Source organism: Amborella trichopoda, chromosome 8 (genome assembly GCF_054954075.1).
Source record: "Amborella trichopoda isolate Santa Cruz 75 chromosome 8, AtrichopodaSantaCruz75HAP2 v2.0, whole genome shotgun sequence".
Classification (NCBI taxonomy): Eukaryota; Viridiplantae; Streptophyta; class Magnoliopsida; order Amborellales; family Amborellaceae; genus Amborella; species Amborella trichopoda.
Window position 1 is genome coordinate 8,745,939 of NC_142343.1, and position 26,687 is coordinate 8,772,625.

At 43.4% G+C, this 26,687-nt stretch overlaps 1 protein-coding gene and 1 long non-coding RNA gene across 2 annotated transcripts; both read left to right on the forward strand.

Annotated features, from left to right (window-relative positions):
* The first annotated feature begins 3,368 nt into the window (after positions 1-3,368).
* Positions 3,369-4,725, forward strand: LOC18436111 (uncharacterized). The gene has a single exon (XM_006846136.4). It carries the CDS (start codon positions 3,399-3,401, stop codon positions 4,293-4,295), a length of 897 nt encoding a protein of 298 aa, XP_006846199.1. The 5' UTR covers positions 3,369-3,398; the 3' UTR covers positions 4,296-4,725.
* A 3,788-nt stretch (positions 4,726-8,513) lies between these two features.
* LOC148780766 (uncharacterized) lies at positions 8,514-26,429 on the forward strand. Its single transcript, XR_016061518.1, has 3 exons — positions 8,514-8,597; positions 25,558-25,614; positions 26,081-26,429. It is a non-coding gene; the product is annotated as an uncharacterized LOC148780766 (long non-coding RNA).
* Positions 26,430-26,687: the final 258 nt, after the last annotated feature.

Below are 26,687 nucleotides of genomic sequence, written 5' to 3' on the forward strand. Positions count from 1 at the left end.
GAAGTGGGTTTACAAGCCCTTATGTAAGGGTCCCACTAGTAGCTCAAGCCTCTTCTTCCCCAAAGTCTTGACGGTCTTGGGTCCACAAGCCCTTAAACAAGCCCCCCAGCTGTTGAAGCACCTTGGTCACCCCCCAAGGAAGAAGCTTCGTGTGATTTTCCCTTTGTCAGTCGTGTTGATGCTTGTGGCCAAGAAGAAAAACTAAAGTTGAAGGACCAATTTTGATTCCAAATGTTATCCTTCTCGCTTCTCTCGAAGCACAACATTCGGCGAGACAAGCTATTGATGGGTATTTTCCAACACTTGAATCCCCGGAGCGAATAAGGGGGAAGCTAATCGCAACCTAGGGCCATAGGTACCAAAAATGCAAGTGGACTACATAAGCATCGGTAGAATAAGCTCTGATCTGGAGCAAAATTGTCAAAGGGATTAGATCGGTCCCATAATGCATGAAAACACGGATTTTGGTGCTTTAAGAATGCCCGCCAAGTTTCGTCGCAATCCGACGAAGTTAAGCTGGATCAGACACAAAACCAGTTTTCAAATTCTGCCGCTAACGTGCTAAAAGAAGATCTTGTAACTACAGCCCTATTGCCGTAGCTTCAAATAAACACCAGAGCACTTCCATTGGATTCAGAAGACCTAAAAACTTATGGATATCAAATTTTGGCTCATTCATACTCTTCTGGACCATTCTATAGCCAACTTACCAAAAAATGATTGGTTCCACACTATTCTGGTACACCCTTGGTGAACCAGTTTTCGTTTATGGAAATTGTCTTATGATTTTGGGATCACATTCAAATGGTCATATCTTCTCCATCTTAAGTTGAAATGAGCCCAAATTTCAGGGAGACATTCGTCTCGTCGACGTGCATGTTTTGATATATGGAACGGCCCACGAGGTGGCATGAGACAAAAGAAATCTTAGAGAGAAGTTGTCCAAAATAACTCATGTGTTACAGATTTTTGAAAGAAGGAGATCCCTTTAATCAAGGGGCCACATCATGGAGTTCTGACCTAGGATCGGCTTGAAAGCAGGACCATTGTGACCGTAAGGTCGAGGGCTTCGATTCGAGCTAAACATCGCACATGATGAATGGCAGGAAGGGTAGTACTTTGAGGTTACAAAAGAGGCATTTTTCGGCTACCGAAATCCATATTCCAACAAATTCCCCAATTTGGAAAGTGGTGATCCAGTCATCAAATCAAGTCATTCTTGTCACCAAACGATCATGGTGACTTCCTCGTCGTTTTATGATAGAGAAATCGAGGTGAAACGTCAATAAATTGATGAAATCTAAGATCTAAGAACACAAGTTTTTTGTGTTTTGACGAATTTTGTTGAAGGCTCGAAACTTCGATTCGCGGATCAAATGGCATATCAAAACGATGACCTCGTCGAGGTCATCTCTTTCGCGTTATTCTTTTTCCCGAAAAGTTGCCAGAAGGACCCGAAACGAGCCCCAAAAGATTATCATGGTTCATGGCTACTTTTTGGGGACCATCTTGTCATTTGAAAGATTGTGGGCAAGGGCAAAAAACGAGAATTAAAGTCAAAATAAAGAAAAATGTAATTTCAAACAATTAGGTTTAGTTTTGAGTATCCACCCTTGTTTCAAGGGAATGCTATAAATACATATGCAGTCATTTGTAATCCCTCTTTCTTGGCTTTTGGAAAAAAAAGGTTGGAAGAGGTTAATGAATTGAACGATAATTCCCCCATAAGTTAAAAAATTAGCTTGAGTTTCTCTAGCTTGAGTTTCTTTTAGCTTGTATTTTTTTCTCTTTACCTTTTCTGTAGAGAGAGGAGAGAGAAAACTTTCCCCTTATAAGCCACTACCCTTGGGACTTCTCACCTCCCACCCTGAACTTCCCACTTCGACCTAGCCGCCAACCCAACTTCTCCCTCTTCTCTTTTCCCCTCTCTCCTTCTCCCTCCTTTCTTCCCTTCTCTCTCTTCCCCCTCTCTTACACGGCCCGACTTCTCTCTCTGTTTCTTCATCCTTTCCTCCCTTCTCTCTCTCACTCTCTCTTTCAATTGAGTCGGCAGCCTAGCCGCCGGTCCCTCTCTCTCTCTTATCTTCTCTTCTTTTCTTCTTTCTCTTTCTTTCTTTCCCCTTTCTCTCTCGCTCTCTCTCTATCGAGCCGACGGCCTAGCTACTGCGAGTCACCTCTCTCTTCTCTTCTTCTTCTTCTCTCTCTCTCTCTCTCTCTTTCTTTATTATTTCTCATTTGTCTCTCATTTTCTCTTTCCCTCAATCGAGCATGCGGCCTAGCTCTCAGTCCCTCTCTACCTTCTCTTCTTATCTCTCCCTCTCTCTCTTCCCCCCTGACTTGTTTCAAGTTCAATTTCTATGGACAATAATTTTTTGAATCAACAATGAAATGAATTCTTAAAAGAAAAAAGCTCTAACCAATAAACCATTCTAATATATCTGATATAAAATCGAAGTAGTATTGTATGTAAAGTTTAAAATATCGGTTGATCACCAAAATCGCCCAAAACTGGTTCCGATCTAACTGCAGTTACCGGTTAGGTCGGCCGGTATTGCGAACACTACCGTAAAGACATAGATGTGAAACCGAAATTTCTACGAGCATCTTTTCAATTAAAGAAGTTTATAAACGTCAACTATAGTTATGGAGTGACCATAGTCACCATACTATAGTTAAATCACTGTAATGAGAAAACAAAAATTATGTTTTTTTTTGTACCTGCTAAGCATGTGTGATGTTTAAGTATTTCATGAGTAAATTTATATAGTATATTTGTCATCATACCATAGTTACAGTATTTAATGAATAAATTTATATAGTATATTAGTTTTTGGTACGTAATAAGTAGGTGTGATGTTTCTTAAATTATTTAATGGGTAGATTTAGATGGTACATTTTTTTTTGGTATATACTAGTTAATTATGTATTTAATATTAGATGACAGCCACGAGGCATATAAATTAATTGACTTAATTATATTAGTCTAGTAAAATTTTTATGGATGAACTAGTTATTGATGGCTTTAACATAATTTTTATTTTTTAGAATTTCAAAATTTATAATATTATAAATTTATCTAATTTTTTGAGCCTAATCCAATATATTAGCGATATCTTTATATGAAGTAATTTTGCTTATATATATTTTTTATCCGATTTTTTCATCCGAATTTTTTAAAAAAAAACGATTTATTTTCGAATTTATGATGAGCCGATTTATTGATAGTCCCGTTTTGGTGACAATGGCCCGAACTACTTCGTGCCGGTGACTCGAATATGCGTGGACTCGATTCCCAAACTTTCAAAATGTGGAAACGAGTCTTCGTTAAGTTTGGTCAAGGTTATGGCTTGGGGTTTAAACCAAAAACCGAGAATTTCTTTCATCTGTCTCCATTAACCATGTCTGCTCCATCAGAGCATCCCCATCCTGAAACACTAGAAAACAAGGACGCCATGGATAACGGAGCTTCAGAGCTCGACCAAGGATCGGGAGATGGAGCAGGAGTGGAAGTTGAAGAAGAAGAATGCGGTTTCTGCTTGTTCATGAAAGGAGGAGGTTGCGGAGAAGAGTTTATAGCGTGGGAGAAGTGCGTGGAAGAAGGGGAGACGAAGAAGGAGGATATTGTTGAGAAGTGCTTTGAGGTCACGAGTTATCTCAAGAAATGCATGGATGAGCATTCTGCTTACTATGAACCGATTCTTAGGGCTGAGAAAGCCATGGAAGAGCAAGCCTCTGCAGAACTGGATCCAGAAGAGGGGAAAAATGGTGGCTTTGAGACGGAAGATTCCAGAGGGGATCATGTCTCTGATAAACCAGAGACTATAGAAATTCCTCCGGCTCCATCACCAATAGATTCGTCTTCTCAGTCTCAGAATCCCATTTCCAAAACCCTAGAAAATATTCGAGTTGAAGAAAATCGAATGGAAAAAGTAGCTTCAGAGATCGAGCACGGATCAGGAGAGGGAGAGGGAGAAGGAGAAGAGGAAGATGGAGAGTGTGGCTTCTGCTTGTTCATGAAAGGAGGAGGTTGCAGAGATGAATTTATAGCATGGGAAAAGTGTGTGGAAGATGGAGAGAAGAACAAGGAGAACATTGTTGAGAAGTGCTCTGAGATCACTGGTTTGCTCAGGAAATGCATGGATGAGCATTCCGATTACTACGAGCCGATACTTAGGGCAGAGAAGGAGTTGGAAAAGAAAGCCTCTGCTGAATTGGATCAAAAAGAGGGACAAGCTGGTAACCCTGAGAAAAAAGATACTGAACTGAATGAACTAGAGAAGAAAGAAACTCAGTGATGGTTTACTGTAGGTGAATTTGTTTTCTTTTTCCGATAAAGAATAAATGGAGGAATGGGTACAAGAACTGGTTTTAACGGGAATTTAGCATTTGGTTTGCATGGATTCGCGAAAAAATATGGTTCTCTGTTCTTGTGGCTCATGGATCCTGAAAAAGGTTATTCGAGGTCCATTTTTGCCTATAGACTTTATCCCTGAGATGTTATCCAGTTCATGGTGATTTTTTTGGAGCACTGAACCCTGTCCATGAACTGAAATTTTTCTTTGTCCTTGATGTTCTTTCTAGTTTGATGCATTGCTTGAAAAATCAGTAATCCAAATCGGAATTGCCGATCACTGGTCCAATTCTTACTGTATGGGTGAGTTGGCCCTATGTATGTAATTTACAAATGGAATGACTTAAATCAAAAGAAAATTCTTACTTCAGAAATTTGGATTGTTTCTCTTTTGTAATTCATTATCTGAACTGCAAACGTAGATATTACCATGGATAATTGCATGTGAAATATTCAGCTCGGCTTGAGCCCTGTAAGCTAAGAGCATGGAGCTCTCTCATGCATTAGTTGACCATTAAATATATAAGCCTTCAGGCAGCTAACAGGTTCTCTGATGTCCAGACCTAGATCTCGACCAGACCCATTTAGCACCCCTAATAATCCTTATAAGTTTGGAAAAAGCTTACATAAGGTTCCTGACTGTTTTATTTGGACGGTATAGATTTGACATTATCCTAGAAGACGTATTACCTTTTCGGCAGTGTCTTAAAATATACGTCAAATCTATACCATTCAATTAAAATGGACGATGTCGAAAACCTCATATTAACCGCACCCTGTAAGGTTTTAATGATAAGTTTGATTGCAATGAGTTTATACATTTTGATGGGAAATGTAATTTGGATATGCCAGAGTTGATTTATCATGGATTCTTCTTTTTCTGGTTTTATTGTTTGTGGAAATAAAAAGCCAATTAAACTTGTTAATTCATTGAAGCATTAGTGCAGGCAAAGCAATAAAAGAGGAAAATCTGGCAAAATTGTAGCAAATATGATTTAATTTCTGAATTTTTTCGTATTGTGCCCATTTTGAGATAATTGCCCCTGTGGCTTGCAACTGTGATTTGATGCTCTGAAATAATTGAAAAGGATCATCTGCCCTGGAGAAAACCATTGCTAAATCAAGCAGCCCTGCAAAGAATCTACCATGGCTCAGAGTGTCTCACTCACAAGAAACCAAAAAGTGCAGGAGAATAAGGAAAACCACACTGTTACATTGGCAGTGGTAGAGTGTTGCTGGCCAACATATCTAAGGTGTCTGGTGCTTCAGCTTGAAAGGCATTACGAGAATACATGTACATGCATTTTATTAGTTTAGATAAAATACAGTAATATATTTTCCCTTATTCAATCATAGATGCTGCTGTTGTGCCTGTAGTAAGTCCCTAGTTCAAGGCCGAGCCAGAGCCAAGGCGCCGAACCAGCCTTGCAGAACTTAGGGCTAAGGCTAGCTTGGCCCGTTTCTAGCCCTATATTGTTGCTGAATGTGCATGGGATAGTTATGTAGGAGTAGTGCTAATTGTGGGAAAGAGGACTGCAGTTGTAAGAACATGGGTGTCATGAGGATATCTTGGTGGGAACAGTTCTTTGAGAGAACCGTTTTATCCGATCCATTATGATTTTGTATGAGATTAGCAATGAGTTTCTCATGGTAACCATAAGCAGTTATGTAAAAGTGAGTTCTCCCACTTCGTTCGGTGACCATGTGAAAGTGGGCTTTTCCATTTCACTCCATGATTTGATCCCTGTATGGTAATGGAGACAGTTCGATAGATATGGGTTCATGCTTTTATGTTTTAACTACTGGAGGAATACAAAAAATTATATCAGGGACTGTCACTTGGTGTGACGGTAAAAAGCTCGGGTAGTCAGCGCAAAAGCGCAGGTTCGAGTCTTGAGAGCGGCTACTTCGCGCATAAAAAGCCAAAGGTTAGGACCGTTTTCATCTCACCCCTCCCGAGAAGACCTTGCTTAGGCGGGACCAGCACCGGGTTACAGCCCTATATATCAAGATTGGCATCCACAGCTTCTGACTACTAAAGAAATACACACCACGGCTTTGACCACTGAAGGAATAGAGAATATATGAAGATTGCCCTCCACTGCTCCTGGGACCGCTAGAGGAAAATACCAAATATATCAAGATTGTCGTCACATCTTACTACTGGAGGAATACAAAATATACCAAAAGTGCCTTCCATAACTTCTGATTGTTGGAAGAAATATATGATAGGTTAAGATTCCCCTCCATGGCTTCTTACCACTCGTGGAATACAAAATGTATCAGGATTGCCCTCCATGGGTTCCAATCATGAAGGAATACAAAATATATCAAGATTGCCACCATGGCTTCTGACAGCTAGTGGAATTCAAAAACAATTAACAAGTACTTTCTATGGCCTCCAGCAGCTGGAGGATTACAAAATATATCAAGACTTCCCTCCATGGCTACCGACTACTGGAGTACTACAAAATACCTCCAGGTTGCTTTCCACAACCATTTTACAAATACATAATGTCAAGATTGCCTTCCATGGCTTCCAACCTATGGAGATCTACCCTTGCAATATACAATTTCTTGGGGCTTCAAAATTTTATGCACAAAGGCATCTACTTTTAGAGTTCATGCTTAAGGGAACCAAATCCCTTTAACTTACTAAAATATCCATTTATGTATAATAGGTGCATTCAAACAAGAAAGATACCTCAGGTTTGATATATATCTGACCATAGCCTTGGTTGTGTTTTGATCATGATTAGCATATAGATGAGCCACTTGGAGTGGATTATAACTATAGCAGTAGTCATATTGAACCTGGGTTATAATGACCAGACTGTGAATCGTCGTAGACATGAGCCGTTTGGGATTAGCCAGATGGTTCATGACACGTATTAGGCATGCCATGCCATGCCATGTGAAATATAAACTCATGATATGGACAAAATCTATTCTCTTGCAACACGACCGATTCTATGACACTTGCCATTTGAGATATCTAAGCAATTGGGCACAAATCCTAATTAGTTCCTAGGAACACAAAAACCACCGAAGCAGGCACTAGATCCTATGTTTCACTCTTACTCAAAGCTGCCAGATCCTCTTCCGTCGCAATGTGCTGTTCTCGAAAACCTACCGCCTTCTTGAAGGTGGCTGGCTCTTTAATCTCCTTACTATATGCTGTCAGGCCTGCAACGACTTTTGCATAGGCTGCATCTGCATATCTTGGAACTTGGATTGGGTTTGATAGGCATGATGTTCTCCTCAGTACTGGGCTTGCACATTGCTCAGTGTCAGGCTCTTCAAGTTTAGAGCTCCACTGTTGTTTGGTAATGGTTTATGGTCTATGATGTTTTTGACTATTTTCAGTAATTTTTCTTCGTTTTTGAATGGTTGCTGCATAAGATTTACTTCAGTTATACGAGCTCAGAAGATCATGTATTTAAGGTTTTGTTTGGTATTATTACTCAACCATGGTTTGGTGCAATAAATGCGGGAAAGATCAGCCTACAGTTGATGATAATGGTTACATGTGAGTTTTCTCGTGTTTGATATTCTTCCCCCCCCCTCCCCCTCAAATATCATGTTTGATATGTTTTTGTATATTTCCTCCTTTGCCTGATCACTCTATGTGTATTTTTTTTGTTGACTGCATTGTTTTATTGATGCATTATTGTTATTAATATGTGAAAAGAGTCTATATAGAGCATGAGCATTATACTATAAAAGTAATGCACACCCCAAAACCCACTAGAAAAGTTTTGTTTTGGCGCTAAAAACCCTCCAATTGATCATCTTGATATCAAGATGTATGGATGTCAAAAAGGAAGGATTCCATGTCTTAAAAATGGTGCATCTTGTAAGGCGATATCTAAATTGTCCATTTTCAAGATTTTCAAGTGTGTATAGATTTACTCGATTCTGCACCATGTTTGGAACTTTAAATTTCATAATTAGGGATAGAAATAGATTTTCAGGCCATCATAGGGATTTCCATAACCTGAGGTACTTCTTATGGCAGGTGAGCCTTATTTTTTTGTTTGATATAAACTACATTGTATTTCATTTGTACGGGATTGCTTAGTATCATCAGCCACACTCAGTTGATTGCCTTTTTATATATATGTGAATGCCATGTGCTTACTGAATCTCTGTTAATGTATGTTCTAGATGCTGTAATAAATGTGGAAGGGTTATTGATTCAAATTATTCCACAGAGGCAGAGTTTGTGAAAACAGCAGGAGGCCAGGTTTGTTACTGTTATTCTTCAGCGTAGTCAATTAAAAAACAGTCCTGTTTGATATATAGTAATATATTTTTGAATAATGAACGAGCAAAAGGCATCGTATACCACTTATGATTCATTCATCATAATATTTGGGGCTAAAACTTTATATATTAGTAGCAGCTATCATTTTTCTGGATTACTTGTGCTGTTTTTGTGGGATATTTTGGAAGAAGGAGATCCTTTTTCTTTTTTTATCCTGAATTTATCAGGATATATTTGCTGTGCACACATTTCTCAAAAAAAAGATATATTTGCAGTGCACACAGTTCTACGAAAAATGTTATTGTAGTTACTGGAACATATTCAGCATTGGTAACCCGATATGTTCTGGGTCTAATTATTACTTTTGCTTACTTTTGAGGTTGATTTTTTTCTGACAGTTATTTGATGGTGTTGTTTTTTTGCTTGTTTTGGTGATTGATTGTTTACTGATAGTTAATTTGATGAATTTGATGTTTCTAGAGCCGACTAGCGGGTAGCTTCATAAATCCTCATGAAAGGGCAGGTTCCCATGAAATGACTTGAAGAAATGTAGGATGTGCTTTAAGATTTTCTCTATTTTGGTTAGTTGAATTAGTTAAATAACTCTATTTGGATTTTAGACCCTTCGTTTATCTCACTGTCCTTATTCATAGATTATGTTGTTTTCCTGCTGGCTTCAAAATTATCCCTCCAAAATGTTCAAATTCCAATTCATTAAACTAAAGTACTTCATTTTATTTGGAGTGGCCAATTTAAAGTAATTTTATTCCATGTGAATTACTACAACTCTAAATGGTAGGCACGAAGGAAAACAGAGGATCAGTTTTTTGGAATTTGTATAATGGGGTGTTACCCTTCTTTCTTTTGGTCAGGGCCTTGATTTTGCATAGGAAAAGGGGGAATGCAGGTTCATGTTCTAAAGTGGGGATATAACATAGTTACTTTGTTTAGTGTTCAGATGTCTTGGGGACTAAGTTGAACGTTTGGTATTGATCGCTGATAGGATCTGTGCTTTGATGACTAATTGCTCTGTTTCCTAAGATGATATTCTAGATTCCTAATCAGGCATCTTTGATGCCTGCACAGTTCCCAAGGGTTAAGAGGTTGTTGGTTATTTGTGCAATGATGCCATTTATTTAGTCAGATGTCTCCTAAGAGACTAATGCCATTTATTCATGTGTTAATTTTTATGATTTTATGACAAGAGAGGGGGAAAGAAAAAGAACATGGACAGCGATAGGCTCTGCCATCCATGACAAGAGAGGGAGAAAGAGAGAACATGGACGATGATAGGCACTGCCGTCCATGACAGGAGAGAGAAGAAGAAACATACAAGGCAATAAGCACCGCCGTGCATGACGAGTAAGAGAGAGAAAAAAAGACATGCGCGACAATAAGCACCGCCGTGCACGACAAGTGGGAGAGAAGAAAAGACATGCACGACAATAAGCATCGTTGTGCACGTCAGGAAGGACTCAGACACAACCCGACCCACCACTCGGGAAAGAGCCCAGTTCAGTGTCCTTGTTAGAGAATGGGGTGAGAGACGTCATGCACGACGGTGAATACCGCGGTGCACGACGGGAGAAGAAGGAATTTGGATAGAGGCCCGGCCCGCCACTCGGGAAGGACCTGGCTCACTGTACTTATCCCAAAGAGATTGACTGAAGGGGAAAATGTCATGCTCGGTAGTAGATACCGCCGTGCATGACAGAGAAGAAGAGAAAGGAAAGAGAGGAGAGAGAAAAAGAAAGGGAGGCGAGAGAGAAAAGGAAAGAAAGAAGGGACAAAGGAAAGAAAGAAGAAGAGAGAGAAGAAAGAAGAGTAGAGAGAAAGAAAGAAGAGCAGAGAGAAAATTATCTTAACCAAAGGGTAACATACCTTTTTTTCTCTCTCCTCTTTTGTCTCTCCAGGATGTGGCCCACAATCTCAAGCTAAAGCCTTAATTTTTATTCATAAAGTTCTCTACAATTAGGTCCATTACATTGAGATATCATGTGTATATATAGAGGTGGGGCCCAAACATGGGTGGAAGCCCAAAATTCACCATAATTATTGAAAGTTACAATTTAATTGAATTAAAAGAAATTCTAAAAATGAGGGCAACATGATGATTTTACCCTTGCCCAACAATTCACGTAATTCAAATTCAGTCACTGTTGCTGCCCTAGAATGTGTGCAATATTCTAAGACTGATTCGCGGTTGCTTCGGCACTCGTTCAGCCAAAAGATAATTGTTTTCTTGTTGGGCTCGAAATGACGATCGTTTGGATACCCATTTCGAATCACGGATCGTGTTTTTCAGTCAAGATCACGCAATGCGAAATTTGTGAAAAATTTGTGATCTTTGGATCAAGATTGTGCCCATTTCTCGACATGTCTTCACGATTTCTTGGCTGAATTACGACGAGCACGTTGTCACGATCGTTTGGCAACAAGGGTGGCTCGATTGTGTGCCTAAATGAGGACTTTCCACTTTTGAGTTTTTGGTCGGAATTTGGATTCTGGCGGCTGGAATTTTGTAGCAACTTTAACGCCATCGTACGCCAAATCTAACCGTTCATCATGTGTGAGGTTTGGCTCAGATGTAACCTCATACCTTACACATGCAATGCAACTGATTTTGCGTCGACCCGTTCTGCTAGCGCCGTGATACGGCCGCTCGAGTGAGACGTGTCGTTGATGAATTTCCTGCAACTCTAGTTACGAATCATCAACTTCTCTCTAGCTTTTCTCCTTGCATGAGTGTCGTCACGGGCCGTGCCACATATCAAAACGCTCGTCTTGACGAGACGAACGCACTCTCAAAATTTGGGCTCGATCCGACTCAGAACAAGGGAGACATGACTCCCGAAAGCTACCGCCCGTAACTGTAAAAATCCGTATCCATTAATGGAGACTGGTGTAGGTTGGGTGCACGGGAATAGCATGTGACCTATCACTTTTCAGTCTTTTGCCCATAACTTTGTCCTAGAGTATCCAATTGAGGCGAAACTTGACCCATAAGGATTTTCGACCGTGTCGGATCCAATGGTGGTGGTACCACAACTATTTGACGCTCCGATAATTGGGTTGTTTCAAGGTGCTAGAGGTTGATTTTTTTCCGAACTGCTTCTTTGACTGCGCTGCCTTAGACATATTGTACTCTGACAAAACTTGGCAGACGATATTTTGGAGTCCTTAGGAACATTTTCCTTTGTTCTGGGGCAATTCTGAGACTGTCAAGAATTCGACTCGTGTATCAAGGTTTTAATTGACCGGCTTCTCTTTATTCTCCATCAGGGGCCCAAGGTGCTAAAAAATGCCTTCAAACAGCTTTCCCCACCAATTGTTGTGCTTCGAGAGAAGCGAGAAGGACAACATTCGGAAAATTTCCTTCGGCTTTATTATTTTTGTCTTCCTGGCCACAGGTTCGCGCGAACACCATGGAGATATCCGCGTAACGCTGTCACCAGGATGCTCGGACGTCTGGATGCATTTGTCGCATATCCATTCGTGGAGACTTTGGGGGAGAAGAGATATTGAGGGGTATTGTCGAAGTCCTCACTCTCATTGGCCTTTCTGAGGGATATATTTTTTAAAGTCCTCACCTTATTGGACGGTCTTGTGATTTGGAGGGATTTGTTTTATTAAGTCCTCATCTTATTAGACTGTCTTGTAATAATGAGGGATGCTTTTAAAGTCTGCTCACCTTTTTGGACGATAATTGTGATTCCAACAGCCAAAGATTTTGTGTGGACCCCGTTGGTCAGAATCAGGCTTGTCTGGTGGTCGAGTGCCATGCCTAAGGGCTTTCTTCCCATTCAGTTGGGGTTTTGTTTCCGTGTCTCTTTGTTTTTTGGATGGACAACTGAAGAACCTTCGGTTGGCGGTCGTCTGCTGCTACACCAGTTTAACCTTGACGGGCAAGGTACCTCATTTTCGAGGTGACCTCTTTTGGGCTCAACCCCGCTTTCTGCCAGCAGTTTCAACAAGCAGGACACCTCTTTTTGAGACGACCTCATAGGGCTCAATTCTGGTTGCTGCATAACAGGTCTAAAGTCTGGCTTGATAGTTTCCTTAGCCTTCTTGGCGCGTCTTCGGCATATCGTGATGTGGCTTCTTGTTCTACGGAGGCTAGTTTTGACTTTCACCTAGATCACCATAGTGACTTCCTGGGGATAGGGCTCTTTAGCATAAAGCATCACTTGCCTTCTTGGCGATTCTTTCGACCTCTGGGTCCTTTTGTGAATGGACTCAGACTGTTGAATTTTTCCTTGACGCTCGTCTTTTTGGGTCATAATATCTGGGCATTCCAACACCGAGGATTTTTCTTTTTGAATGCTGGCTGAAGCTGCCTATAGAGGCGAGCGCTGCATCAACCTGTTTATTGGTCCAAGCGCCATTTGCGAATTTTCACTTGGTCTGAGGAAGTGGCACCATAGAGACGGTTTTCACCACCCTCTTTTATTTGGGGCTCTTTTACCCATGACCTTGCGGTCACGTCCACCCTTTTTCTATTCTTACTCACGGTGCCCTTCTGGGTTTTCACCGTGCCCTGTTTTTATTCACGGAACTCTTTTACTCATGGTTTCGTGACCATGCCCGTCCATCATTTTTACTCATGGCGTTCCTTATTCAGGTTTACACCATGCTCGTACACTCTTAGTTTTCTTCTTTTTCTTTTTTTTTATTGAGGGTGTTTATAGGTCCTGCCTTTGGGACCTGGGCAAGGCAGTTTAACGTCATACGACCAGGACGTGCACTATAGTTTAGGGTCATACAACTGGACCGTGGTGGCAATGGATGGCAGTCTGTGGAGGCCATAGAGTGAGTATGGTGGTGGTTTGACTCACTTTGGGAGATGGCACAAACTTACCTATGAATGATGGATGATGTTGGTATGGATGCTGGATGGTGGTGAGTGGTGATGGAAATAGACTCACTGGGGAGGCAACGAAGGTGGTACGCGTACATGGATGGGCCGGTTAGGGAAGACGTGCATGGAGATGCATGAAAAAGGTGTGTGTGCGTGCATGGAGGCGTGTTTAGGGTCATGCTGCCAGGACCTGGGCAAAGCAGTGTAACGTCATGCAGCCAGGACGTGTAGTATAATTTAGGGTCATACTGCTAGACCATTGTGCTAAGTCTTTAACGTCACGCGGCCCAGACGTGCACTACAATTTAGGGTCATGCAGCTAGACCTAGGCTATGCAGTTTTCGGTCATACAACTTGGACCATTGCTACAGTTTAAGGTCGTGCAACTGGACCATGGCTGCAGTTTAAGGTCATGCAACTAGACCATGGCTGCAGTTTAAGGTCATGCAACTGGATCATGGCTGCAGTTTAAGGTCATGCAACTAGACCATTGCTACAGTTTAAGGTCATGCAACTGGACCATTGCTGTAGCTTAAGGTCATGCAACTGGACCATTTGTGAGTTGCCGTGTAACTGAGTATTTTGGCGAAGTGGGGACTCACGGGAGAATGTGAGGTAAATGAGGCTCCATGGGGGATGAGGTTATGATTGTCGACATGACTCACCAAGTATGTAGTGGGTCCAAGTGAAATGGTGACCCAACGAGGGATGGCTGTGATGCGGACTCCTTGGAATTAGGGAGAAGCACGACTCCTTGGGGATGAAAGACTGGGGCATGCACATAACTCCACTGCGCATGACAAGCTGGGGCATAGGTGTAACTCCACTGGGGATGGTGATCGGGCATGCACGGCAGTAGCAGAGCCCAGCACGACATCATGCACGACAATAACATGCTCGATTATGAAAGGGTGCAACAAAAGAACACACACGACAATAACATGCTCGGCAATAGGAAAGCCCCGCATGAGGACACACATGGTGTTGGGGTGTTTGGCAGTAGAAGAGCACAACATGAGAGCACGCACGACAATAACATGCTCGGCAATGACATGCCCAGATGTAGCACGGGCGACGGTGACATGCTTGGCAGTGACATGCACAACGATGAACCATGCGCTACAATTACTTAAGTTCGAGCTTTTTGAGCCTGGGCCCGACCCGGCTTGGTATGTTGCCGTTTGGCCTTCTAGACCTGCGTGGCATTGGCAGTTTGTATGGGGCATTTCGGGGAAGTACCAGCTATATAAGGGGGTAAGCCCCCTTTTTATCATTTTACTTTTGTTAAAACGACTGAGAGTTATAGTGAGAACTCTAGACGACGCAAGGTGCACAGGTGAGGGTTGCAGGAAGTCCGGCTAGGGTCACTGTTGCTAGGGGTTGCTGGTTCTCTCAGGAATTTCGACGAGGGTTCAAGTGTGTCGAAAAAGGGGAGGAGAGGAGCCTGAGGTTTTGGGTCTTTCGGGTTGCCGCCGGTGGGCTGTCTAAGCTTTTTCGGCGTCATGTCGTAGAGAGAAAGCTCCGGTAGTGAGAGATAAGGAGTTTTCAGATGAGAATTCCGGCAAGCGGTTTGCGGGGAGAAGTTGCAAAAGGTTTGGCGAGGGTTTTGGGGTAGGTCACCGATCTTTCGGGTACACTGTGGGGGATTTTTGGGGGTTTTCTGGTGAGAAATAGAAGGGTTGTAGGGAGGTGAACAGCCGTAGAGAGAGGCGGAGGGTCTCGGTGAAGTCGGAGGGTCACAGGCAGTTGAAGGGTCGTGAGCAGCTGAAGGGTCTTGGGCGAACACGTGCAGCGACAGGTCATGCTTGGCAACACAATGCGCGCGGTGCTAGTCGTGTGTAGCAGTAATTGCACCCTCACACCCACTCGACGATCTTTTCATGTACGGCTGCAAATCGTGCACGACAGTGGTCGTGCACGGTGATGAGTCGTGCCTGGCAGTGATCGTGCTCGGTGATGAGTCTTGCCCGGCAATGATCATGCACGGCGATGTGTCTTGCCTGACAATGATCATGCACGACGATGAGTCTTGCCCGGCAATGATCATGCACGACGATGAGTCTAGCTCGGCATGCATGACGGTGACTTGGGCAGGCAAAGGGTGGTGGTCAATGCTTATGAAGTCTGTTGGAAGCCAAGTCCTCCAGTACAATAGTGATATCCATGTTGTTCTGTTGAAGGGTACTTACTGTGAGAAGGGTGTGCTCTCCATCATAGGCCAGTTTCTTGCCACAAAGGTCTGCTTTGTATGTCTGGTAAACTCGATTTAAAACCCTTCTACCTTCATCTGATGCGAGAGCAGCTCATGGTAATCAACCATCCTCTTTTCCTCAAATGCAAGAGCAACACTGGGGCTTGATTGCTCTCTTCTCTTTTGATGCAAAAGCAACGCTTGATAATGTATACCTATACCCTACCCAAACAGGGCTTTTGACTGTATCTTGTAACTCCTCTTAATGTAATAAAAAGAGCTTTTGCTTTTAGACTTTGTGAATTTGTCTTGCTTCTGTTCTTTTCTTCTCCTTCCCCTTTTCTTTCATTCTTTGTTCTCATTTTTTTTCTGTTGTTCATCGAGGCTTGAGGACATATAAAGGATAATACTTCTTCAAGTACCACCCATTGATGGGGGGCATTGCCTCTTCCCCATCAGGGTGTGCCAATATATAGGTCCCATTTGGCGAGACTTTCTTGACGATGAAGCGGCCTTCCCACTTGAAGCGGCCTTTTAACTGCTAGAACCAAGTCTCCACGAGTGAATGAGCGGACTTTGGCTGACTTGTCAAAGGCCCTCTTCATTCTTCCCTAATTGAGTTCAAGATTTTGTTGATGGTGGCCCTGGATATTTAAGGAGTGGTGGTTTGGACGAGGTATTTGGGTAGGAGAGAAGTGGTGAATTGGACGGGGTATTTGGGTATGAGAGCAATTGGTGGACTAGGATACTTTAACAGCTTAGGTTTTTTCGGGGGAGGCTGTAGTTTCTTCCCGGACCTTAGACTCATTTAGCCTGTGTTGGTTGATGCTTCGGAGATTTGAACCATGTGGCAGGCTTCATGAGTATAGAAGCTCTGCCCTCTTAACTCTCTCAGCTCGAAGTCGGGCTTGAAGGCCATCGAAGTTTCTTCGCTTTGGACTTTCTGTGCTTCCCAATAGAAGGTGGTTCCATCTTGGCACCAGCTGCCAAGGCGTCAGCAACTGTCAAGAACCTGGCTGTCTGAGCCAGCTTCTTTCTCAGCCGCCTTTGATGTCGTTTACTGATATTAGAACCCTCCAATTCCTTATCAAGGATCTCAAAATCTGGGCACTCCAGAGTTGTACCTGCAAAAGAGGTAATAGAAGAAGAGGGAGAAGAAGAAGAGAGGTTAGGAGGTGAAGGGCTTTTAAGGTCAGCTCCCACATCGGACTGATCCGGGTAGCTTTTTACGTCATCACGTGTGCAGGGGATCTTTTGGGTCTTTCCCCGGCTTAAATCGTTGACGGGTGCTTTTAATGTTGTCACCCTCATTGGACGTGACCTGAGCAGATGATGACTTAGGGATTTCTTCTTGACGAGAAGAGAGAGTAGGGAAGAAGTCTTGTAAGGTCGGTAGTGGACGAATTGGTTTGAGGATCTTTTCCTCGACCCGAGTTTGGAGAATACTATTCTTCCGACGGGCGGCCTTTGATGCTTGTCTCCTCTTGGTACCCTTTGGGAGCACTCGTCCGGTTTTGCTAGATTCAAGGGCAAGTCTAGCTTGACGATCTGCCTCTCGTTTCAGGGACTTCAATCTGCTCCGCCAGTGATATATTTTCCACGGTTGGAAAGTCGAAGGCTCCTGTGGATCAGAAGAATCATGACTAGAGCGGCGCAAGCAACGTGACCTCTCTGCACTTTCTTGGTGACTATGGTTTGGAAACCATAGCACCCATTCAGGTCATGGCCCCATATCTGGTGATACAGACACCAGAGGCTCTGAGTTTCTTGGGTGAGGTGCTTGGGCTGCTTCATTGGCTTCGGCACAATGATTCCCTCTTGGAGCATCATACAAAATAATGCCTGGAGATCTGTTGGTAATTCATCGGGGGAGTATGTGCCTTCATGTTTCTCCTGGACTGTCACCGCATGGGAGGATTCTGCTGCCCTAAATGCTTTCTTAAGGTCCTTGAGCCGTATTTGACCTTTCTGAATCAAGGCTTCGATATGGTGTTTGATAATGTACCATTCTTCCGTGGTGTGCCCTAGCCTTCGATGCTAAGCACAGTAATTCGTGTGCGTATCAAGACGGCTTGTTCATGATTCTTTATCTCAGGCAACTCAATCATGTTTTGCTCCAACAACAGCCGCAGCAGAGCGGGAACCCATTCCTTGTTGAAGCTATAGACTTTATTCTTTTGTCTGGCCCAATAGTCACTTCGATTAAGGTTTGGAGGAGGAGGCACCCTGTTGTAAAACTGAGGTTGTTGTTGATCTCCCTGGCGTGCTGCTTGGGTCTTTGATGGACCTACCCCTTTGGAGAGATCGAAAGTCTGAGGGACAGTCTTCTTTGGACCAGTCATAGTGACGGCCGTGCTAATCATTCCCTTTTGCTGGTTGCCCCGAGGGTTAGGTCGAGAACTTCCATTACCTCGGCCGTTTCCTGAACTTGAAGATTGTGGTCACGACTCGCCATGGTGTCGAAATAGGCTATCAATGTGGACCGACTTGGAGATCAGCTCTGACATGGAGGTTGGGTTCGAGGCCTCGACGTGCAAAGCGATTTCAGGCCGCATGTTGCACACGCAAGTCTGGACTGCTTCATTCTTAGACATGGGATTGGAATGGTAAGAAGCCAAATCTCTCCATCCTGCTATGAACTGATCTACGGGTTTGTTTGGCTCCTGAGTCAAGGTGAGAAGCTCGATGGTTTGGACCTCTCTTTCTACCTCATAGAAGTGCTGGTAAAACAGTCACTCCATTTCCTCCCAAGTATGCTCTGAGTTAGGAGGAAGCCGAGCATACCACTGAAAAGTTGGACCGTTGAGGGTCTCAATGAACTGATGGAGAAGGAGTCTCCCATTAGATGCTATCTCCTGACATGCGACTTGGAAATGAGCGATATGCTGATGCAGAGTAGTTGTGCCATTAAATAAGGGGAGCCTCCCCTTTTGGCAATTAGGGGGAAACGAGACTTGATCAATATAAGAGGGGTATGGGTTTTGGTAAAGCATTGTCCCCTGCATACTCGGAATCTGCCTGTTCAGTAGGCTGTGGGTAACCATCGTGTCAATATCTTCCTATGAGACGGGGCGAGGGACAAAATTGTCTTGTGAGGCAGGAGGAGGATGATACCTTGGAGCTGCATCATTTGGGTGATGGGAGTTGGCCTCATGATGGAACAAATTGGCTGAGGACCGCATGCGATCGATCTTCTCCATCTTTGCTCGCACCATGTGTTCGAACCTATCCATGCATTCTTCATGGCTGTCATTAGGTTCGTTGATGACCATCACGCTGACCCCCTCTTCTTGGATGTCAGTCTCTGGTGCAGTCAAGACCTTGCATGGCTGCCATACCGGTCGTGGCAAGTCTGTCAATAGGGCTCAACGTGCTCTGACTTAACTCGAGCCTTATATGCAGAGCACGTAAGAACCGGTTCTTGACGGTCTTGGGACCCTGAGTGCTGTGAGGTCAGGTCGTCTCCTACGACGCTGACAACCATGCAAGATTCTGGGGCTTCTTCTTCAAGCTTTGTCAACTCCTGAAGCTAGTAGAAAAGATATTTGGGAAGAAGGTCACCGGGAGTGGTTGCCCTGACTGTCCTGGTTGCTTCCCTGGTCAGGTTTCGCAGACCCCTGTCATGTTTAGCCTTGAGATTCTGATGTACCACTCTCCAGAACTGGGATTGTGACCGAGACTGGTCCGCTTTTCTTGCGCATGAGAGAGCTGTCTCCATGAGATGAGGCAAGGGGTGTGGACCTCGAACAAGGGTTAATCTGAGCCCCTGAGCTCTTTTGTGGTTTCTCAAGACATGACCGACCTGATGGGGTTGGCTCAAGATGGTACTCTTGGGGAAGGTCTTCGAGTACCACGTCTTGAGGTGCTTGCTCTGAGGCGAAGGGGTGATTGGAGTAGAGGTGGACTCGCGATGGTGTCTAAGTCAAAAGCCGGGAGCAGTCCATAATGGTGGCACGTGTTCGCCCCTTGAGGCAGAATTTCGGGTGATGTGGGTGTCAAACCGGGCTCGAGCAACCGGTTTGACCTTAGGAGGCCGAGAATCGCGAGCACGTGTCCGTAAGGGAACAAGCGGGAGCCTTCCTCTTACAAGGTGCGCAAGTGTGTGCTGAGAGAGAAGACGAGGTGGTCGTCTCCCGTGTACTCGGGTCGGCATAGGAACGTCGCCCCAAGTGGTGGGATGCTCATGCATGGCGCGTGCAGGATTTCGCCTAAGGAGACCCAATCCTGGACACCGACCTGAGGCAATATGAGGTTTGCCCCGAGGTGTGGCTCAAGCGGATGACCTAGGAGCCTTAGTGTGTGTGTGTGAGAGGTGGAGGCCCCAGGGTCTCCTCCTCGGTGTTTTGTGTCTCTAAACATAGAGACCTGAGGTGGTGCAGGAATGTGGGGGGTAGCCTTGCAGTGACTCACAGGAGCACCGACAACTTGTTTGCATTTTGCATTTAGGGACTGTGAAGCCTTTTGGCATACCTCAACAATACGACCGACAAGTCACCTGCCGGTGACAGGGTGCATGCTGTGAGTGGGGGTAGATGTGCCACCCATGCGAGGCGCTCTGATGGGAGTTCCACTAAAGCTTAGAGATGGGGAATTAGGGACCTTTAAGTCCCTTCGCACGCCAATCCAGGTCAAGACCTGGGAGCTAGACACTGGGTCTTTGCTCAAGAGGAAAGTCGGGAACGAAGTTCGGGAACTTGTTCTTGACGGGAACTTGTTCTTGAGGGGAACTCGCAAATGCGGGGATTAGAAAATATTCGATTCGGATAAATGGGTTAAAGAACCTTGAAGCCATGTGCGAGCAATCAACAGAAATGAAAAACAGAGACGGACCAAATAAGGACGATACGACAATGGGGTAGTGTGTCCCCAGTAAAGTCGCCAAGCTGGTTAGATGCCTCGATCTCGCCCCAGGGTCGGGTTGACCTGGTAGCACTTGTCTCGGGTTTCAAAGCGAACCCAAGGCCTGAGACCGCTCTCTCGAGAACCTTGTGTATAAAACAAGGGCAGGTACACCAACTGGTGAGAGAGGAATTAGGGTGTGAGGCGGGACACACCTCACCTGGCACTCAGACTCGCATGAGCGCCCTCTTAGAACACGATGGAAAGCCCCCCAAGCCTACGGCTGGTTTGCAATCGCCTCCCTTGACCCGTTCACTCTTGTTTCTATAATTACACACGTATATGTTAGTATACAAGATAAGTGGATCAGATGACCTCACTTTGCCTTTAGGTGAATGCACACGAGCATACATTCAAGGGGTAGAATAAAGAGATGGAGAGTGGTCTGATGTTCACTGGTCCTCTAGACAAAGAAAAGAGAGTGGAATAAAGATGAGAGGAAAGAATGAAAGATTAGTATGGTTTTCAACGAATCTCTCAAAGAGGAGAAGAATAAACTCTTAGAGGTTGGCTTGCTTTTCACCCAGTACTCCAAGGAAGGAACTTTAAAGGCTGGTATGGCTTTCAACCAACACTTTAAAGAAAGGGCTTTAAAGACTGGTATGGCTTCCAACCTATTCTTTAAAGAAATGGCTCTAAAGACTACTATGACTTTCAACCAATTCTTTAAAGAAATGGCTCTAAAGACTGGAATGGCTTTCAACCAGTACTTTAAAGAAATGGCTCTAAAGACTGGTGTGGCTTTCAACTAGTTCTTTAAAGATGAAATATGTGTTGTTTTAGAAATGAATGAAGGTTAATATGGTCAAGAGAGTAGGAAGAAATAAAATAAGGGAAGAGAAGAGGAGAAAGAGATGATAGAGATGAATGAGAGAGAAGAAATTTGACCAGGCTGCCAGACTGTCGCAGGGGTAAGACCAATGCGATGGTTGATTTGGCGTGGAACCTAGACAAGCACGATGGCTCTAACCGGCAAGACGGCTAAACTACTCGACGACAAAACCAACACACTGACTAATCTGGCTCCACGATTAGCTTGACGTAGCAGCTAGACAGTCACGGTTACTCAGACCGACGCTTGCGGCTAAACTGCTCGACGACAAGACTAACTTGGTAGCACAAGGCTTAACCTGTCTTCCGGTCAAATGAGAGGAGAAAAGTGAAGAGAGGAGAGAAAGAGAAGAGAAAAGAGAAGAGATGAAGAGAGGGGAGAGGAAGAGTTAGAGAAGAGACATAGAAGAGGAGAGAGGGAAGAGGAAGAGTTAGGGAAGAGACAGAGAAGAGGAGAGAAAGAAGAGAGAGAAGGCAAAAGAGAAGAGGTAAGAGAGATAGAAGAGAAATGAGAGAGAGAGAGGACAGAAGAGTGAGAAAAGAATGAGAAAGAAGGAAAGAAAAAAGATAAAAGAGAGATGAGAGATATAAGGAAGAGAGGAAATCGGGAGGGAGGAAGAGAGAGAGAAAAGAAAAAGAAGGCAGAGGAGAGGGAAGATGAGAGAGAAGTAACAGAAGAGAAGAGTCATGGACGACGACGAGCTCTGTCATCCGTGATAGGAGAGAGAGAGAGAAACAGAAAGAACATAGACGGTGATGGATTCTGTCGTCCATGATAGAAGAGAGGGAAAGAGAGAGAACATGGACGACGATAAGCTCTGCCGTCCATGACAAGAGAAGGAGAAAGTGAAAGAACATGGACGACAATAGGCTCTGCCGTCCATGACAAGAGAGGGAGAAAGAGAAAGAACATGGACGGCGATAGGCTCTGCAGTCCATGACAAGAGAGGGAGAAAGAGAAAGAACATGGATGGCGATAAGCTCTGTCATCTGTGACAAGAGAGGGAGAAAGAAAAAGAACATGGACGGTGATAGGCTCTGCCGTTCGTGACAAGAGAGGGAGAAAGAAAAAGAACATGGACATCGATAGGCTCTGTCGTCCATGACAAGAGGGGGAGAAAGAGAAAGAACATAGACTGCGATAGGCTCTGCTGTCCATGACAAGAGAGGGAGAAAGAGAAAGAACATGGACGGCGATAGGCTCTGCCATTCATGACAGGAGAGAGAAGAAGAAACATACAAGGCAATAAGCACCGCCGTGCATGATGAGTAAGAGAGAGAAGAAAAGACATGCACGACAATAAGCACCGTTGTACACGACAAGTGAGAGAGAGAGAAGAAAAGACATGTGCGACAATAAGCATCGTCGTGCATGTCAAGAAGGACTCAGACACGACCTGGCCCGCCACTCAGGAAAGAGCCCAGTTCAGTGTCCTTGTCAGAGAATGGGGTGGGAGACGTCATGCGGGGGTGGATACCGCCATGTACCACGGGAGAAGAAGGAATTTGGATAGAGGCCCAACCCGCCACTCGGGAAACGGCCTGGCTCACTGTGCTCATCCCAAAGAGATTGACAGAAGGGGAAAATGTCATGCTCGACAGTAGTTACTGTCGTGCATGACAGAGAAGAAGAGAAAGGAAAGAGAGGAGAGAGAAAAAGAAAGGGAGGAGAGAGAGAAAAGGAAAGAAAGAAAAAGGGAAAAAGGAACGTAAGAAGAAGAGAGAAAGAAAGAGGAGGAAAGAGAAAGAAAGAAGAGGAGAGAGAAAGGAAAGAAGAGGAGAGAGAAAATTACCTTAACCAAAGGGTATCAAACCTTTTCTTCTCTCTTTGCTTTCTCCTGGATGTGGCCCACAAACTCAAGCTAAAGCCCTTAATTTTTATTCATTAAGTTCTCCGCAATTGGGTCCATTACATTAAGATATCACGTGTATATATAAAGGTGGGGCCAAACATGGGTGGATGCTCAAAGTTCACCCTAATTGTTGAAAATTACAATTTAATTGAATTAAAAGAAATTCTAAAAATAGGGGCAAAATGACGATTTTGTCCGTGCCCAACAATTCACGTAATTCCAATTCAATCCCTGGTGCTGCTCTAGAATGTGTACAATCTTCCAAGACTGATTCGGGGTTGCTTCGGCGCTCGTTTGGCCAAAAGATATTTGTTTTCTTGTTAGGCTCGAAATGACGATCATTTTGATACCCACTTCGAATCACAGGTCGTGTTTTTGAGCCACGATCATGCGATGCGAAATTTTTGAAAAACTTGCGATCTTTGGATCAAGATTGCGCCATTTCTCGACATGTCTTCACAATTTCTTGGCTGAATTACGACAAGCACGTCGTCACAATCGTTTGGCAACAAGCGCAGCTCGATTTCGTGCTTAAACGAGGATTTAACGCCATCGTACGTCAAATCTAACCGTTCATCATATGCGAAGTTTGGCCCAGATGTAACCTTAGATCTTACGCACGCAATGCAACTAATTTCGTGTCGATCCGTTGTGCGATCACCGTGATACGGCCGCTCGAGCGAGACATGTCGCTGCTGAATTTCCTGCAACTCTTGTCACTAATCATCAATTTTTCTCTAGCTTTTCTCCCTGCTCGAGCATCGTCAAGAGCCGTGCCACATATCAAAACGCTCGTCTTGATGAGACGAACACTCTCCCAAAATTTGAGCTCGATCCGACTCAGATTGAGGGAGACATGGCTCCCGAAAGTTACTACTCAAAACTGTGAAAACCAGTCTCCATTAATGGAGATTGGTGAGGGAGGGCGCACGGGAATAGCGTGTGATCTACCATTTTTCAGTCTTTTGCCCATAACTTTGTCTTGGAGTGTCCGATATAGTCCAAACTTGACCTGTATGGATTTTCGACCGTGCCAGATCCAATGGCAGTGGTCCCACAACCATTTGAAGCCCCGGTAATATGGTTTCAATTCTAGGGTCCGTTTCATTGTGCTAGAGTTTGATTTTTCCCATACTGTTTTTTTGTCTGCGCTGTCTTAGATATGTCGTATTGCGACGAAACTTGGCTGACGGCTTTTTGGAGTCCTTAGGAACATTTCCACTTGTTCTGGGGGCAATTATGAGACTGTTGAGAATTCGACTCGTGTATCAAGGCTTTATTGACCGGCTTCTCTTTATTCTGCATCGGGGACCCAGTGAGGTGGCAAGAAGTTTTAATTATTTCGGTGTTCATTTGTTACTAGTTGGCAGCTGGGGATCATTTTCGTGACATGTATTTCACCTTAAATGTTTTTTTTTGTTGAAATTGTATTTCACCTTAAATGTTGATTTTGTTTTATGGATTTCTATTATGATTTTCATTATCGATTAAAAGACAAATGAAATCTAGATGGTGGCAGTGATTTTTATATATGCATTGATGTCTGCAATTATCACAACAAATGAAATTATATAATCAGTGAGTAAAAAATCATTTCGAGTTAGAAAAATCACTCGTGTCAACTGAACTGGCCAGTGTATTGGAGTTATATAAGGAAATGCTCAGGATCTATCCTAAGTACTTTATTATATAAAAGTTTTGATGTTTGATTTGGCAAAGGAACCATGTTCTCAACGTGGTGGCACTGTGGCATGCCTTATGTGATGAGATGGATTCATATCCCCAAAATGGACATTTTACCATGATAGAGATCTTGATACAAGAATTTTCTAAATACTGCATTTATTCATACCCACATTTAATGATCATATTTCTAACTACCGCATAGATGAGTATGTTGATGTCTAAATGAATGCTCTAATTATCTAGAGTGTGGGTATGATTTAATTTTCTCTATGATAACAATCTTGCGATGATATATTATTGATCTTGCCATGCCCAAGATTGTGATTCTGAAGAATATTATATAAGGAAGCCGCTTTTTTTCTCCAATTTGATATTACATTTCCTTGACCAACTGTCCCCCTCTTTTTCTTTTCTTGTATTTTCTTGCAACCTTCATTATAGTTTATTCTAGACGTGCACTCCCCAACTGCCATCTGTGTTTTAGGTCAGTCATGGTAAATACATGAGATGATTCATGCATTTGATTGAAAGTTAAGGCCATTTCTTTAGTATTAGACTTATTAGATTCTTCTTCGTTGTGAGAATCTATGATCTTTTACTAAGTTCTTATTTGTATTGCAGGCATGAAAAGAAGCCATTTATTCTCATTGACTTTTCTGACTTGTTGCAGATAAATGTGTATGCTTCCTTATTTTCCGACTGAGCTTTATAGAATTGAAATCCAGTTTCTGAGTGTCCTGCTTTTTTTTTAATTTCCTTTAATACAGCTTTTTCTATAACATCATTTTTCATCAACCAAGGAAATCTCAAAAACCCAACAACTGGCAACCACCCCCGAGAGGAACTATCAAACTCAATTTTGATGGTTGCTCAAGGGGCAACCCAAGGCCAGCTGGGGTTGGGGAGTATTCCGAGATCATGAAAGGCATATTTTGCTCACGTACGCTGAACCCCTTGGCTATACTGATTCACAACATGCTGAAGCAATGGCACTGCTGATAGGGCTCAAGCTTTTTAACCCCTCTTGGGGTTCCCACTTGATAGTTAAAGGGGACGCATACAAAATTATATATTGGGCATCCGGAAAGTCTATACCACCTTGGTATATAGTTTCGATCTTTGATGATATTGAATTCATTTGCAGGGGTATCAACGTCTCATGGAGGCATACATTCAGGACGTCCAACGCGCTCGCAGATCTCATGGGAAATGATGGAGCCGACCTCGCAAACAGTCTTGGACTCCCTCTAAGCTAGCTGATGACTCTTTCTCTCCTTTTTTGTTCACTACTAACTTACATGTTGTAAATAGGGTGTTATTTTTTGCTGAGCCAACTCATTGTTGTCATAGTATTGGACTCTTTTTTGGCTTTTTTGTAAAAGGATTACCTTGCCCGTTAGGGTTTTGGTAGATCCCAATTTTTGTATGGGACGCTAGACCCAACACTTGTATTTACTTCTTTCTCTATTCAATGAAACATTTAACTTTATCAATATATATATATTTATGCATGGAGTTCTGAAGTCTGTTCCAATTATGTGCTAGGTGCGGTATTTTTGCACCTTGCTAAGCTACTGAGTTTTCAAGAACATCCTATTGTCCAAAAGCCTGTTGATCCAAGCTTCTTCATTCAACGTTTCACAGCACGTATGTGTCTAATTGTTCTTGTTATTTGTTGCATATTAACTATGTTATTAAGTTTATGTTGGTCTGTATCATTTTAATGGATTTTTAAACTGGTGAGATCTTTT

Excerpts from the sequence above, each read along its gene's own strand:
- LOC18436111 (XM_006846136.4), top strand. The coding sequence starts at position 3,399 with ATGTCTGCTCCATCAGAGCATCCCCATCCTGAAACACTAGAAAACAAG.